This window comes from Podarcis raffonei, chromosome 2 (genome assembly GCF_027172205.1).
Source record: "Podarcis raffonei isolate rPodRaf1 chromosome 2, rPodRaf1.pri, whole genome shotgun sequence".
Classification (NCBI taxonomy): domain Eukaryota; kingdom Metazoa; phylum Chordata; class Lepidosauria; order Squamata; family Lacertidae; genus Podarcis; species Podarcis raffonei.
In genome coordinates this window covers 44750274-44771152 of record NC_070603.1, presented here as the reverse complement: position 1 = coordinate 44771152, position 20879 = coordinate 44750274, and the positions used below count along the sequence as shown (strand labels likewise).

General features: G+C 41.7%; 1 protein-coding gene across 16 annotated transcripts in view; it reads right to left on the bottom strand.

Annotated features, from left to right (window-relative positions):
• Window positions 1-20879, bottom strand: part of CACNA1A (calcium voltage-gated channel subunit alpha1 A) — a 275590-nt gene that overhangs the window by 83666 nt on the left and 171045 nt on the right. For all 16 annotated transcript variants that reach the window (XR_008328860.1, XM_053376385.1, XM_053376381.1 and 13 more), the window contains 4 exons: window positions 8706-8802; window positions 6988-7148; window positions 6138-6275; window positions 2506-2707 (listed from right to left, as the gene is read on the bottom strand). Coding sequence is in view for 15 of the 16 variants with exons in the window: in XM_053376385.1 (XP_053232360.1) it covers window positions 2506-2707; window positions 6138-6275; window positions 6988-7148; window positions 8706-8802 (598 nt within the window). In the remaining variant the exon portion in view is untranslated. The remainder of the gene's footprint in view (window positions 1-2505; window positions 2708-6137; window positions 6276-6987; window positions 7149-8705; window positions 8803-20879) is intronic.

Genomic DNA, 20879 nt, shown 5'->3' with positions numbered 1-20879 from the left:
ATACGCCCAGGAACCTCACCAAAATGCTGGAGAGGGTGCACCTCCACAGGCACATACCTCCACATGTGGTGGGAATGTCCCAAAATCCAACTATTCTGGGCAACAGTCATACGAGAAATATGTAAAATAACTAAACAAGTATTAGATATCACCCCAGAATTGGCCCTACTAAACATCTTCCAAGACAACAATGCCCATTTACACCACAAAGAACTCATAACCCACCTACTTTCAGCAGCCAGAAACACCATAACCAGACACTGGAGAGACCTGTCAGGAGTAAGCATGGACCAATGGTACCAAATAGTATGGGAAACAGCCCTACTGGAAAAATTAACTAATAAACTGAAACTGACACGGGGACAAACCGAAGAAGACACCTTCACCCCGGTATGGCTCCCCTTTATCACATACACGGCCCAACAAGACAATGACAATAATCCACCAACAGCATACAAATCAATATGGCTAACCTGATCCAAAACACCCACCCACCTCACTCACACACGAAAACAAAGATCACCACAGCCAATCACAAACAAACAATCACACCCTACGCCAACCCCAAACTCTCTCACTACCAAAGGAACACAAGTGAACAACACAAACAACGCTGACACCAAACTCTACATACACTAAGCGTAATAGAAACACTGCCACCCGACCCCACCCCCATCCATCTTCCCTCTCTCCACCCCCCCTTTCTCTTTTCTTTCTTTTTTCTTCTCCCCCTAATGCCTCAACAAATGAAACGGATTTGTAAAAATGTTACATGGGAAAAAAAAAATACGAGGCATTACACTTCTGTAAAACAAGAAAATCCTAAATAAAATATATAAAAAAAAAATAAAAAATAAAAATTGGAATTGGAATACAAGAAGGGCAGGTGTGGGGAAGTCAAGGAAATTGGGTATGGAAAGCAAGTAATGTAAACTTTTTCAACTGTTGCTTTTTCTTTTTTCTCTTTTTTTTCTTTTCTGTTTTTCTTTTATATTTTTTGAAAATTTCAATAAATATATTATATATATATATATATATATTCTTTCCTTCTGACTGGATCACTTTAGAGTCTGCTTTGACCAAAATGTTTGCTCTTCCCTCTAGTCCTTCCTTGTACTGACTCAAGACATTTAATGTGGCCTTACTTTAGCACCAGTAGCAAAATGCCTGCTGTATATGACATTAATTTTGAAGGCAAGGTTGTGCACATCGGTATCTTAAGATGCCAGAAAACATAATGTTGCAAGGTTGAAACATGCATCTATATGTCAAGGAAGATGCAAATACCCAATAAGTGCTTCTAAATCCAAGTCTTACCTAGGAAGTAGATGAATGTCTGCTTTCCTACATGAAGTTGGTCTAAGACATGAGTCTATGTACACATGCCTTCAAAAAGCAATGTGGTAAATGGCCCTAAGGTTATTTCACTAAAATAAATGAAGCACAACTAATTATCACCTATGAAGTCTTCCATCTGGCTGTCACCAACTTGGTCCTTCCCATGCTGGCTGGGGCTGATGGGAGTTGCAATCCAAAACATCTAGAGTGGGCTAGGCTGGTGAAGGGTGCTTTAGTCCCATCCCAGCAGCATGACTTGGAAATCCTAACCTCAATGAGCTAAATACTATTCAGTTCACCCAACCAGTTCAGTGAGGTCTGCTTTCTACAGGATCCTCAGAGGAATAATTATCTTGCCTTACTTTAAAAATAAAAGAATCCCTCCCAACTTCAGTGGGGCTCTACCGTTGCATGGTGGAGCATCCGCCATAGGTTTCTGGTTGTTTTTTTGGGTGGGGTATGTGGAATATTATGCTCAGTCATGGAAAATTGTGACTGAATCAGGCTGAAGATTAGGCACTCCTGCTTTCAGAGGATATCAATATTCCCCCCAGGGCAGCTGCTTGAGGTGGGCTATTACTATTTGTAGAAGAAGGAAACAGAAAAAGGATTGTGCGCCACAAAACTAGGAGCAGAATCTTGTTCATGTTGCAAGGAGTGGAGGAAAAAAACAAATGATATCAACTGAACCTTAAACTATCACAAATTCCAGTTTCCTCCAACCTTATAGATGGCAGAAGTAGAGGATACATCAATAAAACTCTAAAGACTTCTAGTACATGGTGCAGTGTCCCTTATGTGTACTTTTGTATGTGTGTGGTGGCGTTGCTTTTAAATCTCTGTGTTGGGTATTTTTTAAAGGATTTTGATGTTATTGTTAACTTCTTAGAATTTCTCAAGAGGAGATGGATGCAGTTCAAAATGGGAATGAGCTTCTTGAGTATTCTATAACCAATCTGTTTTTGAAATCTGTTGACTTTTTGTCATTTAAGTTTCACTGCTACTAAACACAGATTCAGTTATCCACTGCCCCCACCCCCACTATTTTTTAACAAATCAAAGTTTTGAAACTATCATAAAGGAATGGAATAGAAACTTCAGGAAGCTGGCTGGGTTTACCAGTACCAGTACTTTTTTTTGTTGCCAAAGCACTTTGCCTAGTCCTACCTCATTCTTCTCCAGGCTGTACTCTTCCATCATCTTGTCCCCTTGCTCCTGGAAGGTGATAATGATTAAGGCCACAAAAATGTTGACAAAAAAAAAAGGGAAGACCACAAAATAGACCACATAGAAGATGGACATCTCCATGCGATAACCAGGACTGGGGCCTTGATTCTCATATGTAGCATCCACTGAGTGCTTGAGGACACTGCAGAAAAAACAAGGAGAGATGGGGAAAGCGAATGAGATGTGGTGGGAAGAATTGAAGAGCCCTGTGAATGATCCATCATGCTCGCTGATCCATCTAAAATAGTAGTAAAACCCTATGATTTCTGAGATAGGTTCCCAATACTCAAAATTTAAGAAGATTTGAGATAGTCTCCTCCATGAAGGTTTTTCTGACATGGACTATTTAAAATCCCAAATCAGCTGTAATCACACCAAAGTGTCTGCAAAGTCTTTTGAGATTCTCATCACACAGTGAGATGAATCTTACTAAGCTCAAGGTCTCAGATGGCAGCTGGCAAAATTCATAGCAAGTGGGAAAGAGATGGATGGGAAGGCAGCACTTACCTCTTCCTCTTGGGTGCATAGAGGAAGAGGAAGATGCAGTCATTTGTTCTGGTTCTCTTTCCCATGTGGTTGTCAATGCAAGCACTGGTACTTTTGAAATGGAGACACCTTCTAACAATTCTGTTTTTTTAATTAACAAAAATTATATTTACAAATCTGTAAGTCAACAAAACAAAACGTTAGACTTTCCAGAACCAGAGATTAGTCTGAAACATAAAACATTACATTCCAAACATTCTTCTGCAATTTCAAAACCATTTGTCTGTGCATGTATCTCTCAGAAATTCATGAACTCCATTTTGTTTGAAAATAGCTGGTATATGTATGCTTTGGGCTCTCTCATCTTAACATACTGTATCACCCCTACCATCCATCACAGCAGTTCTCCAGATTGTTTTTTTAAAAAAAATTTATTAAATATTTTCTTAGTTTACAAAAGTACATGCATTGTCTCTTTTTTCAGGTTCTGTATTCTACAAATCAGTTACATTTGTTGTGAGACATTAGTGTTATATGCAGTAAGTTCCCCAGTTTGTTAATAGCCAGTTTTTAATCTTAGGGATTGCTGATTCTTTCCATTTTAAAGAAAGACCTGTCTTTGATGTAACTAATACATTGCCCACATTTTGTTCTTTGTAACAATTCTTCTAGGGCACTAGAAGCAACCCCTGCTATTTGCACAATGCTGGATATAGGTGATTTTAAACTCTAGACGTTATCATCTTATGGAGGGGCAAGGCTTTTAGATGGTAACGTGTATTATTTCTCTGATTTTAAAATGTGGTTTAAAATATGCCAACTCTCCTATATCTGGGGCCCCTTCTACTCATTCTTCTGAATTGAGCCCTGGACATCTGCCTCCAAATCTCGCACCAATGGCACTGCTATATTAATGTGGGGTGTGGGCACTGGAGGTCTACAGTAAGCTGATCACAGTTACCGTATTTTTCGCCCTATAGGACACACTTTTCCCCCTCCAAAAATGAAGGGGAAATTTGTGTGCATCCTATGGGGCGAATGCAGGCTTTCGCTGAAGCCTGGAGAGCGAGAGGGGTCGGTCGCTCTCCAGGCTTCAGGAAGCTATCCGCAAGCCGTGGGAGAGCTGCGCGACTTGTGGAGAGCTGCTTCGTGCAGCTCTCTGCAAGCCGTGGAATGGCTTTATTCCCCCCCCCCCAAAAAAAAAAAACTAGGTGCGCCCTATGGGCCGAAAAATACAGTATAGGTCACATGAGAAATTGTTTCACTGGCAAAGGGGTTATGTATAGGGCATTTTAAAGTGAATTTGATGCAACCTATGTTTTTAAGTTTTTCATGTTATCTACACATCATCATCCAAATGGCAGTGCCCCCATTTAATTTGCATTTCCCAATCTATTGATAATGCAGTAATGGAGGTGGGAAATCTGGCATAAAATAGCATGTATCCCACTGAAGTGCATTGTGTGGCTGGTTTGTTGTTTTTTTAACATGGGTAAAACTATTTTTCTCAGTGCTATTTATTTCCACATCCTCTATTCCCATTTGCTTGTTGTCTGAGCACAATCTAGCTATTTTATTTCAACAGTCCAAAGGAAAGGTAGCATGCCTAACTTCACCAGTTGTTGCTGGAGGCATGTCCACTTTAGTTTAATTTTCTAAAACAGCTGTTTTGTGTACAACCGCTCTTGCACTATTCCACAGACAAAACATTTTTTAAAATAAAGATGGGACATATGCACAGGTAAACAAATAGCTATGTGGATGCTCACAATGGACCTTGGGTTTCCAGAAGGTAAAGTTCATTAATAATAATAATAATAATAATAATAATAATAATAATAATAATAATTTATTATTTATACCCCGCCCATCTGGCTGAGTTTCCCCAGCCACTCTGGGCGGCTCCGAATCAAGTATTAGAAACAATACAGCGTTAAAAATTAAAAACTTCCCTGAACAGGGCTGCCTTCAGATGTCTTTTAAAGATAGGATAGCTACTTATTTCCTTCACATCTGAAGGGAGGGTGTTCCACAGGGTGGGCGCCACTACCGAGAAGGCCCTCTGTCTTGTTCCCTGTAACCTTACTTCTCGCAATGAGGGAACCGCCAGAAGGCCCTCGGCGCTGGATCTCAGTGTCCGGGCTGAACGATGGGGGTGGAGACGCTCCTAAAGGTATACAGGACCAAGGCTGTTTAGGGCTTTAAAGGTCGGCACCAACACTTTGAATTGTGCTCGGAAACGTACTGGGAGCCAATGCAGATCTCTCAGGACCGGTGTTATGTGGTCCCGGCGGCCACTCCCAGTCACCAGTCTAGCTGCCGCATTCTGGATTAAGTGCAGTTTCCAGGTCACCTTCAAAGGTAGCCCCACGTAGAGCGCGTTGCAGTAGTCAAAGTGGGAGATAACTAGAGCATGCACCATTTTGGTGAGACAGTCCGCGGGCAGGTAGGGTCTTAGCCTGCGTACCAGGTGGAGCTGGTACACAGCTGCCCTGGACACAGAATTAACCTGAGCCTCCATGGACAGCTGTGAGTCCAAAATGACTCCCAGGCTGCGCACCTGGTCCTTCAGGGGCACAGTTACCCCATTCAGGACCATGGAATCCCCCACACCCGCCCGCCCCCTGTCCCCCCAAAACAGTACTTCTGTCTTGTCAGGATTCAACCTCAATCTTTAGCCGCCATCCATCCTCCAACCACCTCCAGGCACTCACACAGGACCTTCACCGCCTTCACTGGTTCTGATTTAAAGGAGAGGTAGAGCTGGGTGTCATAAATCACAAGCCCCAATCTTAATTACATTTTGCCTCATTTTACATTCCTGTGCTTTCAGTGGCTTTTCATCAGCAGAAATAAAGAAACATTTCATACAAATCCTTCTTCCCAGGATGGTGTTTTTATATGGAAAGGGAAAACTATGGCTGATAAGCCTGGACTTCTATGTGACAAAAGTGTCTTAGTGATGAAGCTAATCCAAAAGGGCTAGACTAATTCTGTCTAGGGAACAATCTAGTTTCCAGCAGCGGCCAACCAGATACCCAGCAGCCTAGCATAGTAACCAACACTCATTTTCCTGAATCACTTACTCTGGCCAGCCTTCTCCTGTAGATACAGTGAAAAGAGTAAGGAGCGCCCACAACACGTTGTCATAATGGAACTCATATTTCTTCCATTCTCGTTTCTCAGCCTTCACGTCATCCTTCTCATAGACTAAGTACTCTCCCCTGATGAAGGAGATCAAGAGAAATATTCAGGGACATGCTACAACAATGAAGTGGACAATTTAGCAAGGATATGTTATGGTGCAAATGGTTGCTTTGCCAATGATTGGAGCTTCAGTCTCTGTGTGAATATAAGGAGTGTCTGAACCTTTTATTCATGATATCACACAAAAGTTATCCAGATAGTTAATGATCACACTTTAGCGGGTATAACAGCCTCATTTCAGGGTGCTTAAGTGGAGCTGATTCACTTAACTCCAACACAATAGCTCTTAATAGGTCTGATCTATATAAACCACAGTTACTTCATTAACTTGACTGACACTGATGTACACCAGTTTAAGAATTGGCTGTGTTATTAGTAAGATAAAAACTGAGCTATGCTGTGATTTCACTATGGATCTGGGTTATTTGTATTATTATTCTTGATTATATTTACTTAATGGTGAGATATAAAATCAGCATAACAAACAATACTAACAAGTACACAGCAAAATATAGACCAGGAACTACAGCATTAGAATTCATTTGCCTGCACTGATGTAGCAGGGAACGCAACATGAGAAGTGCAACCTGCAAGCTCCAACCTAATTTGGGTTTTGAGTCTATAACTCTAGAGAAGAGACATAAAAGTTCTTAGAAAATGTTAGAATGGGAATGGTGTCAGGGCCAGGAAGCAGAATGGTGGCAAAATGGATGGAAGCAACATACATACCTGCAATCTTTTGCAAACTCCTTGGACTCATCAGTGCAGTAGAAGAACTTGCCTTTAAAGAGCTGGACAGCCACCACAGCAAAGATGAACATGAAGAGCATATACACAATGAGAATATTGAGGACATTTTTGAGTGAGTTCACCACACAGTCAAAGACGGCCTGGAAAGAACACAGGGTTCTGGTAAGGGTTTGCTAGATAACTTATTATAATGTATATCCAGCCAACCAAAGAGGCTTAAAGAAAACTCCAAATCAGCTTGCAAAAAAAAAAGGACATACAACACCAAATATAAAATCAAGCTAAATTAACAATTGTATGCAGCACTAAAATATCAGCACTAAACAAATGAATAAAAACTATTTTAAGAGCGGCAGACCATAAAATTGCAGAACACAGCAATTCAATTTGATGTGAAACATTTATTAAAATAAGTAAGTAGAAATATTCAAAAGCCCTTTAAAAACAGATAGAAATCCAGTGGATTCCCACAGAGGATACTCCACTATCTTGCTTCCACCACCTCTCTCTCTTGCAGCTGCCTATATGAAAGCAGAGCCTCTCAAGGGCTGAGAAATCACTGTGGGAGCAGGCAACTTCTGAGGAAGCCAAGTCCCAAGCTGTCTGCATAACCACAGAAATACCTATTTCTTGAAAATCCTCAGCCCATCCAAAAATAATTTCAAGTTCCTCCAGAACAGAGCAATAACGTGTCCCCACAAAGAGGATTCCATCTTTTTTGCTACTTATAGATAAAGCTGTGTTAGTCTATTGTAGCAAGAGAGAGTCTAGCTCTCTTATTTATTACATAAATCTTCATGGATTAAAGTCCACTTAATCAGATGCATGAAATGTTATCCTCATTTTGCAGAATTATGGTTGGAAAACAGGCACAACTATGCTTAGGTACAGATGGACCCATTAAAGTCTGGCCCATCCCAGTTCTCACAGGTGATGGGACTAAATTCATCCCATCCCCTTTCCAGGCAGATTTTAAATGGAAAATTATTTAAAATGCACCTAGAAACACACATGTTAAAGTACTTATAAGGCAGTCTGATGGTTGCATACTCTCTCCAGTCCCCCCCGCCCCACCCATTTTTCTATTTATAGCTTCAGGAATAGTGTATGCAACCACGCAGAGCCTAAGCAGCTAGCATGGGGGGCTCCTTGCTTCCAATATGCATAGAGCAAGACTCCCTGGGAGCAACAGTACTTGATATCATTCTGTCACTCCCAGAGAGAACTGTAGGGGGGGGGGAATGGCTGTCTCAATGTTTACATGCATTTTAAAGGGAGGGAAGTTCAGAGAGGGGTTGGAGGCAGCACAGAACCTGCAGATCCCCTCATAATGGAATTCACTGGACTGTGGATTCTGAAGATGATCCAGGTCATGCATGATCTGTCTGGATTGTATAAGGGTAGGGTGGATTCTTCCTCCATCCCTAACTATGATCCAATTCAAATGACACTGAGAGATGCCTATGGAGAGAAAATACAGAAACCCCTCCCTTTGTTTCACTAGATCTCATGCATGAAAGGGTCTGAAGGCTGGGTCCAACCTTCTTCTCACTCTAACCACACCCACATTTTCTTTCTTAAACTGTTGATTTACATCCCCCCAAAACAACAATGATTATCATCATCATTTATTTATATAGTTCAATCAATGTACATGGCTCTGACTCCATCTTTTTTTGCTGCTACCCCCAACACACCTTGAGCTTTGGCAATCGCTTGATAGTTTTGAGGGGTCTGAGGACACGCAGGACACGCAAGGATTTGATGGTGTTGATGTCTTTCCCTTTGCTGCCTCTGTAGAGAGATGTTGGGTGAGGACAGAAGAGTAAGGATAAACAATGAGGCTTGAATCTTTACACTGTTCTAGACAGAGGACTGCCAAAGGGAGATATATATACTCATGCTATCTGCTACCCTTTTTGTCATCCAAATTCCTTTTAAGGTTCTGTTGTAACAGTCGCATCTACCTTTTCCAGTTACCACTCCATTCTTTCTATTTCTTAAGCTGCTTTACCCTTTTTATATGCTTTTGATTCTACCCATCACTTCATCTGTATTGGTACCCTTTCAGCACCTCTCTGTTCACCAGCACCACAGGATTTAGATCCCTTGTGAAGAATTCCTCAAGGCGCTAAGAAGTTGGCATGCTCCGTCCCAAGGCATGTGCTCCTCAAAAAAGAAAATAGCCTGGTCTAGAAGTAACATTTTCAAAGATGGTTCAAGTATTGCTGGATGTATTCTTTAACTGTTGTTACCAGATTCACTGAGAAAGCATAGAAGGTGCTGTGAGGTGTATTGGAGTGTTACAAGGCAATGGCACTCATTGATACCAGCTGATACACAGCACTAAAGTATTCAACAGCAGTTTTCAACTCAGTTTCAATTTCCTTTAAAGTTCAAACCTTGCCAGTCAAGTTATCCTGCCTGTTTTTATGCTACCCTATATTAGTTTCCCCTCATCTCCTGTGCTACTAAAGTTGTCTTCTCCCAGTTTTGTAAAGTGTACACACATACAATGCCAAGAATCATTACAGCCTTACTAAGGTTTACATTTCTCAGATCCTAACTGGCTATGCATTTGTGTGTAAGGTAAAGGTAAAAGGTAAAGGGACCCCTGGCCATTAGGTCCAGTTGTGACCGACTCTGGGGTTGCGGCACTCATCTCGCTTTATTGGCCGAGGGAGCCGGCGTACAGCTTCCGGGTCATGTGGCCAGCATGACTAAGCCGCTTCTGGCGAACCAGAGCAGCACATGGAAACGCCGTTTACCTTCCCGCTGGAGTGGTACCTATTTATCTACTTGCACTTTGACGTGCTTTCGAACTGCTAGGTGGGCAGGAGCAGGGACCGAGCAACGAGAGCTCAGCCAGTTGCGGGGTTTCGAACTGCCAACCTGATTGGCAAATCCTATGCTCTGTGGTTTAACCCACAGTGCTACCCGCGCTGTGTGTACATCATATCAAATGAAGGGGGGCATTTTAAAACAGGATTCTCCTAAGAATGGGGAAAATAACAAAGGAAGAAGTTGCAGCCTGAATTAATGCTCTCACTGTGCTGCTTCAGGAACTGATGCCAAAGTGAAGCAGAATATGTTGATGCTGTTAGAAACATATACTAGCTTTATGCAGATAATTATACAGAACTAACAGAACACAGAAATGTGGGGAGCCCCTTACAGACCTGCTACAAATTGACAGAATACAAAGTACACCTACAGAATCTTTATAGCCCTGAGGCATAAAAAACACATATTCAAACATACTGGGTGCTTTGGTTGTTGTTGTAGTAGTAGTTGTAGTTGTTATTATATCATGTAGTAAAGGCTTCCTGGGACTGTACTACTGTACTTCAGAATGCAGATGGGTGGCATGGCATATTTCATGACAAAAATTCTTGTATGTTGAAAGCCAGCACCACAGTAAGAATGCTTGCACATCTATGAGAATTGTTCTAGCCTATCCTTCTCCATTACACATTTGTTTTCCAATCCCAGAGAATTTTTGGTATGGGGAGAATTAAAAGTTTATTCTGAAGTAGTCCCGTCCTTGGATGACTGTTCAATATGCTTTTCCTTAACCTATCCACTGGCTCACATTCTGTTTGCATCCAGATAACCTAGAACCTTCTCTCCAGCAGTAAGATAGAATTCCATCTCTCCCTTCAGTGCACAACACACATGCAAAGGTGAGAGTATCAATATGCTAAAGTTCTTCAGTCCCATTTAGCTCCACCTTGTCAATTTTTCTTACTGGGTAAAAAGGGAAAAAGAAGACGACAAGGACATATTCCTGGAATCGACTCCTACTTTGGAGAAATATATAATCTCTTCTCATCTTCTACAAGAAGCCACTGAAAGCCAGCCCCACCATTAGGCAGAGCAGGGCAGCTGATTTTGGAAATCATGAATATGCAGCAAATTGTTAGCTATTTAATTTCTTAATGTTGTTGTATTTTTACCAGCTGGAGTGGTAAGAGAAACTTGTATATGCCTACAAAAAAACCACTGCAAGTCCACTACAACACAGCTTTTCTAATAGCGGGTTTATTTGAGGCATCTATATAATAAATTATAGTTATAATTTAAGGAAACATTTAAGCAACATGACTGTATTACAGGAGAGCTATTATAACTACAGCTGCTTCACAGGCCCTGCTATCTAACATACACTTCTGCGAGGAGCACTCTTTCTTTTACACTTCTGATTCAACACATGTGAATAGCCTCATACTATAAAGAGAGTGGCAAAACCTTTTCTCAGAAATGCACTGCTGGAGAGATGGTTTTCAAACTTTTGAGTGAACATATATTCAATGGAGAGCCAACAAAATCCACTTGGAGAAGAGCCCCCGATTATAATCCTTCCAAAAGTCAGGCACAAAGGGAAAGAGTTCTAGCTAGAGACCTCTGAGTTCTGACAGCTAGATAATCTCTCATGACACTTCTAATAAAATGACAGTTTTAGATGCCAGAAAATGCAAAACGGATGCCTAGTAGTGACATATTCCAGCTTGATCCTATTAGCACTCTCAGGCCATGACATTCCCAAACACTGTCATTTTCCAGCATAAATGTTTAACATTACTGTAAATAGCTAGCCTGGAGAACAAAGAGACAGAAGGATTGTCTGTTTGGGCATAACATATTTCCATAGTTGTGAGAATGCCCTGCTTATTTGTGTTATATCTCTATTCACCAGAAGACTTTCCTTCGAACAACAGTGAGCCCCAGGCTTTACAGCCAAGCAAACTATGCTCTCCAACTCCCTCCTTGACAGAACAAAAGAACAAGGGAGGATAGTTTTTTTTAAAAAAAACACCCCAACAACTCCCAAGCATATGTTCCAGGGCCGTTTTCGTTGCTGTTGTGTGTAGACGACAACAGGCCTCTAGGAAGTAGCACCCTGTCCTATGACTGCTCAGTGCAGTTGGATGTTCCCAAAGTCTCTAGCACGTGGGGGCTTTCTTTTTAAAGCTAATGTTATTTCTAATCACCATCCTTGTCCTTCATCCGTGACAACATTAGCATATCATCAGTTCCTGGCACAAGTAGGATTTCAATATATTTCAAGCAGGTTGCAGTAGAATGTTCTGTTCAGTGCACATCATGGCCATTGCAGAGTCCCAGAGCCCTGACAGTAAAATACAATGATCCTAACTCAGTGATGCAACCTACAATAGTACCAACTGAATGACTGATGTTTGGAGAGACGAAAGGAGCTCTAAAATGTCTTCCCTTCCAACCATATTAGCCAAAGTGATGCATAACCAAGATCACATAGATAAATAGAATGTGTACCAGAGAGTGAGTGAGAGAGAAAGAAAGAAAGAAAGAAAGAAAGAAAGAAAGAGAAAGAGACAGACAGAAAGACTTTACCGTGTGCTGCTCCTGTTGTGAAGTGGCAGTGAAAGGGAAGAGACAAGGAAAGTGAGTAACATTAAAAAAGAGAACACACAACATAAACCCCAAACGAACCCAATACCACATGCTGGCTCTGTTCAGGGAAGTTTCTGAACCAAATAGGTTTTTCCTGCACCCTTCTTTGGCAGCTGCCTTGAAACACAGGGTAGTAATGTGCTACAACTGTTTAGCTACAGATCTTAGGCTAAACAAGATCAAAGCCTTGGTGTTGAGAAAATCCTTCATGCCAGCTCAGTTGGAAACCTGGGAAGTTCCCAGCATCACTGGACAAAGCATTTCTTACAAAGAAAACAAACCTGTCTGCCCTTGCTCATCCAAAAACAAACAACAAACACAAAAAACCACCTGAGGGCAAAGGGCAGCAGCCAAAGGTGCTTCAAAAAATCTTACTCATCTCTTATGTGGAGCTTACTCACATTCAGATTGTACTTGGTTTTTATTCAAGGCTTAATCTTTACCCTAAATTCTTATCCTTATTCTTATCCTTATTCTATTATCCTTATTCTTTAAAGCTTTTCAGTCCTTCGTTCAGCATCCATTTATTGATGTGCTTACTTGGATTTATATACTAATTTCCACTGACATAAAAATTGAGGCGTCAATTTCCAATGGTTACACAAATCCTGACTAAGGAATGAAAATGAAGAGGAGTTTGATTGAAATATCAAGTCTTTATACCTAAGCACGCTTAGCAGGGACAAAGGCTGCAATCCTAACCCCACCTAACTGAGAGTAAGCACCACTGAATTCAATAGGACATATTTTGTAGTAGGCATGGTTAGGATTTTAAGTGTGACTTGGTTCCAAATAAACATATGTGGGATCAGGTTGCATGCCTCACCACATGACATGGGAAGCTAATTAGGCTGTTTAGGTCTGGGACACTGTTTAACAATTCTCAGTCCTTACCTCTAAGCTAGTACAAATAAAAACTATTGTTTCATGAAGCTCTACTAACTTTACCTATCAAGGTGATCATTCTTTTGTCCAAATACAGATAGCAATAGTGGTGGGGGAGGCCAAGCTCTCATCAGCACAATTTTTTTTGGACCTAGGTGGGGTAATAGCAATTATCTCGACACTCCTCCGGTGATCCCAAGTTCCAGTCTAGAACAGTGGCTATGAAATGAGTTTACAATCCAGAATCTAGTTGCTTAACACACTGGTGTGGCTGCTACTGATGCAATAGTATGAATAAACATAACGTAGTGGACTACAGAGCAGTTTATACAGTCAGATGACAGCAACACAGCTGAAAAACAATACAGACCCTTGTACATTTAATTGAAGCTGGCATGATTGGCTCAAAAACATTTTCTATATGCTGATGAAAATTTTAATGAAACTGATGAGAGATGAGAGAAGAACAAACCAGATCACCAGTGATATAGAATGCATAAGAAAGAGAGGAAAGGAAAAGTGCAGTAGAGGGTGGCAAGTTCCATCAGAGTAATAAATGACTGGGAAACACAACCACCAACAATGTCTCTGCAAAGTTGTTTGCACTGACTTTTTAAATGCCAGCTATGTCAGACATTCATCCTATTCCACCACTCTTCTATGGTGGCAATTGTCAGATTATAAAAGAAAATGAGACCCATAGTCTCCAGAAGCCCCAAATCTCTGATAAATCTGTCAGATACCCATCATCTCTACTAATGCACCCCATATTCCCTTCCATGGCGCTTGCTGCCCTTATTCTTTTTGAAGCAGAAGAACTGTCCTAGTCAGATCTCCAAGGCTGAGTATATAAGCATGTGCATGTTGGATCAGTAGAATAAATGCTAATCTATTGCAAGGTGAATTCACAGCTCCCATTCTTCAGTCCTGCAGGTACAGGATCAAGTTCCATTGTGTTAAGATATTTTAAAAAATGGGATATCTGGAAGAGTGAGCTACGGCAGGCCTTAGAGACAATTACATTTTCACCCTGCTACACAACCCAGGTACATAGGCTTGCCTTACAGGGACATAGGCTTGCCTTAGTCACAAGTTCACAACACTACTGGAGCTTGCCTTTCCATGTGATAGCACTGGCTCAGTGCCACGTGCTGCATATGTGACACCTGACTAGAAACTTTAGTCACCATTCCAGGATTTCAGCCTCAGTTCTTCCCCAAGCTTGTTCTATGTCTGGCTACTTAAGAGATATGCTAGAACTGTAAGACTACCTTCACCTGAGACGCCTACAGAGGAACTCGCAGGACCATCATGACAACAAATAATCATGAATAAAAAGGACATATGGAGGGGTTCATAAGCGAAGCATTGCAGCCTCAGGCGAGAACGGAAGGTTTCAAATGTTCACTCTGTATTCAGGCTGCTTTGCCCATCGCCTCAGGATGGAAAAAAATGCAAGAATAACATGCTGTTAAAGGTGTGTGATCTGGGAAAAGAGGCTGAAACACCTCCAGATTAAATCTCACCTGGGCATGACTGGAGACAGCAACCCTGAGACCCCAGTGCATGAGTGCAAGCACTTTTGAGGAGGCCACAGCACGTTCCTAGGTTCATGCAGAGAGCCAAAAACTGTAGAAGAAAGTTGCAGATGCACAGAAGAGCTGGAAAATGGGTGCAAGGCATGCAGGTAGGGAGGAAATAAGGTGGCTATTCCAGGAGAAAGGCTGACTGCACTAATCTGGTAACCTTTGGGTTGCTGTGGAATCTCCTACCATCCTTGTGGTTTGTAGATAGAAAATATAAGATAAGGTTGCATTAATAATTTTTTTCTCATGCATCACAAGAGCCTGATGCTGAATGATGGAGTGCAGAGCACCTCAGAAAAACTGCCCATGAACTTCAAGATTTCTGGCTTTGATGAATTTTGAGATAAAGACACTAGGCAACTAACTGTTCACTAGCAGAAGCCTGCACAAGGACAACCCCAACTGCTACTGGGCTTTCCTGCTCTTCTCCCTCCACATAACCCCCAAATTGGCTTGGAGGGTGGGTACTGAGAGAACCCTCAGGACAGCACAATAGGGGAGGAGAGAGGACGTTTCATCAGGCAGCAATGCTTGCCCTGATGAAGCAATTTCCTTAGTGCTATGTTGCATTCCTCCCACTGCAAATGCATATGGAACTTCACCTGCTCGCATACTCAGAAAACCTTGCTACACTTGCCTCCACTTCACCCCCCCAACTCCCCGTTTTTCTAACCACAATTTAAATGGTAAGCTCACTGGCACTGAAGGATTGTTTTTTCTTCATGGATTGCAGTGGCAGGGCTTAACCAAATGACATGGCCACCACCACATCCACACAGCCCCACCACTCACTCCAGCCAGTGGGAAACAAAAAAAAAAGTGCTATTGCTATGCCAACTCCCAAGCTGGCATAGTGAAGAGGCCCAGATTGGGCCCATTGGCATCATGTGATGGCAGCAGGGCTAGTTCATGATCCAGCAGATCCCTTGCTGGACTGACTCTGACCTTTCCCTGTTATGGGCTTTACCCTGACTACATCCAGTGGTGATATTGATGGTGGTAGCTTCTGCCTGACTGCCATTTGTGCAGGCACATTGAGGTACAGTGGTGAAACATCTCTACTGGCAGGGTTGGATAGAGGCTCACCTCTGCCTCATCCAATCTCCTCTCTAGCCAAGTGGACTGGATTGCAGCTTAGGGCTCATCTGCACTTCTGCTTGTCCTGTGCCTAGAAACAGGGTGAAACTAAGCTTTATTTCACATGGGAGCCTCAATGGTGCCCCCCTCCCTCTGGAGGCTTTACCCAGTGCAAAAACCTGGCTAGCTCCCTTGTAGCTACGGCTCTGCCTAGAAAGCACAGGGCTGAGTGGTTTTCCACTTGACCTGCTCTTTCTAGGCATGAGTCTGAGCGGTTTCCCCTTGACCCACTCCTTTCCAAGGGAACACCTGCTCTTTTGCAATAAACAGAACAAATGGCAATCTGGGGGAAATCCGCTAAAGAGCGGTTTCCCCATGAAGAAAGCAGCAGGACAAGAGGAAGTGTGGATAAGCCTTTAGATTGCCATGTGTGCTAATAGAGCTATAACATGAACAAACAACAGAAGTGGCAACCTATTAGATTGTTCTTTCCTCTTCTACTACACCTTGGTCCAAGCTCCTAAAAATTATTTCTAGGAGGGAAAATGAATATAAATCTGTACCTTTAGAACTAGTTACCCTTGGAAGCAATTAAGACATTCAAATCCTGTCCAACGTGCTCTGAATCAATCAGCACTACACACTGTGCACATCCTATTTTCAGCTGAACCGCAGAGACATGACACAGGTGTGAGGTTCCCCAATACTAAGGAGTCTCTGCTTGTTTCTTCCCTTTGACTTCCTTGTTCCATGTGGGAGCAAAGGAAATCAGGAGCTGGGACCAGTTCGGTCAAGCCCTACGATAGGGATAGCCAACCTGGTGACATTTCGGTGCTTATGACTCAAATTCCCATCAGTCCCAACATAGACAATGGTCAGGGATGATGGGAGTTGTAGGTTACATTGACACCATACATTAAAAGCACTCTTATACCACTTTAACTATCATGGCTTCCCCCAAAGAATCCTTGGAACTGTGGTTTGATAAGGGTGCTTAGAGTTGTTAGGCCATCCCTCACAGAGTTAGAATTCCTTAACAAACTACAGTTCTCAGGGGTTTTTTTTGGGGGGGGAGCCATGACTCTTCAAGTGAACAGTGCTCTAACTGCATGGTGTGGGTGTTACAGTGGTCCACAAATCTGGACGGCACCAGGCTGGCTACTCTGCCTTATGAAATGGACCAATTGCTGAGGCTGCTAAGCAGGAAAGTTCCTTTCCAGTATAGGTCAGAAAGTTCTTGATTCTAAATCACTGTAACTTCATTTATTGATAAAAGTTTGAGACTCAGTTCAGAACTCCAGACATGATGTATGATGATTCTGAGAATTCAGGAAATTCCTACTTTTCTTTTCATATGATAAATGGGATATCTCTGCATCAACCCACCCTCTTTTTTCATTCCAGTAAGTTCTTCATTATCCCAGAATAAGCTCCTGTGGAATTCCTGTAAAAAATTATTTCACCCCTCAAGATTGTAGACTCTGATTTTCAATGGATATTTTGTCATGGTTTGAAAAAAGCTAATTTGTCCAATTATAGCTTTATAGCCCACACCCAAACACACTTATAATTTTATTGGCATCCTAAGAAATTGTTGACAGAATCTTGAGGCAGCTCTGTGAGGTAATGAGGTACCCAGGCTTGTGGAAGGTCAGAAACAGTCTGTCTTCTCCATCGAAATACATTATTATTATTATTATTATTATTATTATTATTATTATTATTATTATTATTACAGTATTATTATTTCTACACTGCCCTTCATTCAAAGATCACAGGGCGGTTTACAATATAAAAACACAAACCAGCTTCCAGTTTTCTGCCATGGCCGTTGGCTGCTTTCCCAGAATACTAGACTCCAATCGTGCAGGTTTTCAGGGTTAATATGGGGGTAATTGGCCCTGCTGACCCCCACCCCAGGGTAGGGGTGGACTGGCCGTCACCCGCAGTTTGTCGGATAACTGCTGCTCGCTACAGAATGCGGGGGCAGGGATGCTGGGTGCAAGCACTGCATGAGTTGGCAATGCTCTAATGTCATCGCCATGAGCGGGAGATCCCTGTTTCCTAAAATCATTAAAATTTGGACTAAGAAACAGGCGTGTTCTGGAAAGAAGGAGATAAAAAAGACCTGCTAAACAAAACAATCATTGGATGCCAAGGTGTGGACTTGAAACGGACATTCATCACTGTGCTTTGATTTAAGTGGGGTGAGCGACTTTCTCTTTTATTTCTCATTTGCTACTTTGGTGAACCTCACCAAGAAAGAATTAATTACTCAAAAAGAATGTGGGAGGAACTGTTAAAATCAATTTGATATTTGGCTGCATAGCCATCTGGGGAGAGCCCCAAGGCAAAAATAATGATTTGATAAGAAGGAGGCTCAGGCTGAGAAATATGGCAGTGGCTGTTGTGATGCAGAAGGAAAATAAATGAACTCCCCTTAGGGGAAGCAAAATACATTCAATGGACTGGGAATATATCATGCAAAAACTGCATTTTGCCTGCATGGACTATCTTTATACTTGGATTAAAGTGAAGGTGAATTTGTGGTTTGTGGCTCGCTCCCCACCCCAGGGCCCAGGGGGAGCTGGCTTGGATCCCAGAGGAACAACAATCAACAAATAATTACTGAAACTGTGAGATATAGCCTGTGGCATTGTTTTTCTATGGAAAATTTGTATTTGGAGCAACAACTGGTTAAAAGACCTGGAAGGTCGCTGTGCTATAAATCTTACTAATTAAAGAAGAGTTGGAGGAGTGCTCAGAGCATTGGAAAACAAAGATAAAACTGGGATGAAGGAAGGGTCAACTGGGATGTCTACGCTTAAACCATTTAAAGAAGATCAATACAGGGGAAATGCTTCGCATTCGAACAGACTTATGGATTTATGAATCGTGATAGAAAGCCGCACACCAGTGATTGGAAGAAGATGTTAAGATTGGAATGATGAAACTGGGGGGAAAATAAGAGAGACGAACGCAGGAACAACTGAAAGAGACTTTCTCTAGACATCCAGAATATGGGAAGCTCCCTTGAATTTTTTTTAATTCGGATGCATAATTCATATTATTGTTTGTATGATGTGGCAAGATTTGATTTGATTTATTACCAACTGGAATATTATTAATTGAAAATTAATAAAAATTATTTACAAATATATATATATAAAAACCACAAAAATGCATAACAAAGTAACAAGCAGAAGAAAGTAGCAAATGGTGAATGGATAAATTTGAGCAAAACCAGGTTCTTTTTCTTTCAAAGAAATGAGGGAAACTCTGATAATTTGAAGATGGAAAGGAAATGGTCAAGGACGGTGGTATTTGTCCAAACTAAATGTAGGGTGTGTATTACCCCTTTAATGCATAAGGTTCTGTAAGAAGCATTAAGTTTCAAAATTTGCATAAGGTTCTGTGGGTGAAGGAGACAGGAGGCTGGAATTTGTAACAGATGTTTCCCTGCCACTGCCCAAGAGAACCAGATCATATTTGCAGCCACTTTTATCTAAGTATCTCTAAAGAGTGTGGGATACCATCAGGTTACCTGACAAAATTTTCAACTGAGCAGGGAGAGTTAGCGCCATCTCTGGAGAACTGGGACCATCTCTATACATCCAGGAAAACTGAAGGATGTGAAGATCAGCTGGAAAGCTCTTGGCTGCTTGGATGTGACCTACAGTGGCAGGAATCCTACAATAACAGCTGGCTGTAAACTTTAGTTGCTACAAAGGCTGAGGCTTGGAGTAAAATATATATTGATTCCCTCTTCCTCTCTGGACTAAATAGCATTCGTGGTGGTGACTGTGAAAACTTTCACTTATTGTGCTAGATTTATTTACATCATATTCATTGTAGATTTATTTAGATTACATTGTCATTCTGATTCATGGACCTTTTATAAAGACTCAAGAGAAGTATATTAGGGCTCAGCCAAAAAGCCCACCCCCTAATTTGCAAACTATTTTGGAAGCTGCAAAAGTAGAGGGAGGGCTTTTTACTGTTTCAGGGGGAGTGAGGCTGCGGCCACTCTTCCCCCCATAGTATCTCTAAGAACAATGCTATGTGATTAAGTATATCATTTGATATCGTCTTCCTGCTTCCAGTGCACCAGCAATAGAGCCTCTCTCAACACTGTGGAATACACACAGATGGAGATAATCAGAAAATGATGGGGGAATTTCATTATCTGCATTCTTCTTCAGTTGGAAGAGGAACCAGGCTCTCACTCGCAGTTTGCCTGGTGGTATGGCACTCACTTCCCCATGGAATGCGAGGGCAGGCAAATACACTGGGTGCACAGAGCACTCTGGCTACTGCAACGCTCCCCACCCCTTTCCTGGAAGCACAGGCTATCCTGTTAATTGGATTCTAATTGGAGTAAACTACAGGTGCGTGCCAGAGATCATAAGAAACTGCAAAAACAACCCAACTACAAGGATGTAAAAGGTTTGGACTGAGAGTGGATACGATTCGGTGAGAGAGACGATGGAGGGAGGGGAGCACATGGTTTGCTTATTTAAAGTTTTTCTCTTCATTTTTGATACGGCAATCCTCCCTGGAATGCAAGTTTTATTTAAAAATATCTGAACAAGTGAGGATGGAAGAAATTGGAATATAAATGGAATTTAACAAAATTGGAACTGTGAGTGTGAGAGAAAGGAACTGAGAGGGAAGGGGGTGAGAAACCCGATGCTATGAAAATAAAGAGCAAAATCCACCCTAACCTCCATTATCCACAAAGGAATGTGTTTGATATGAAGAATGCTGTTGTTATAGTGAGGCTGCTATTGGAATGATATTGGAAAATCAATAAAAAATATTTTTAAAAATAAAAAGTGTATCATTTGATATCAACCCTGCAAAACTGGTAGCGGGGGAGGGGGGAGTTGA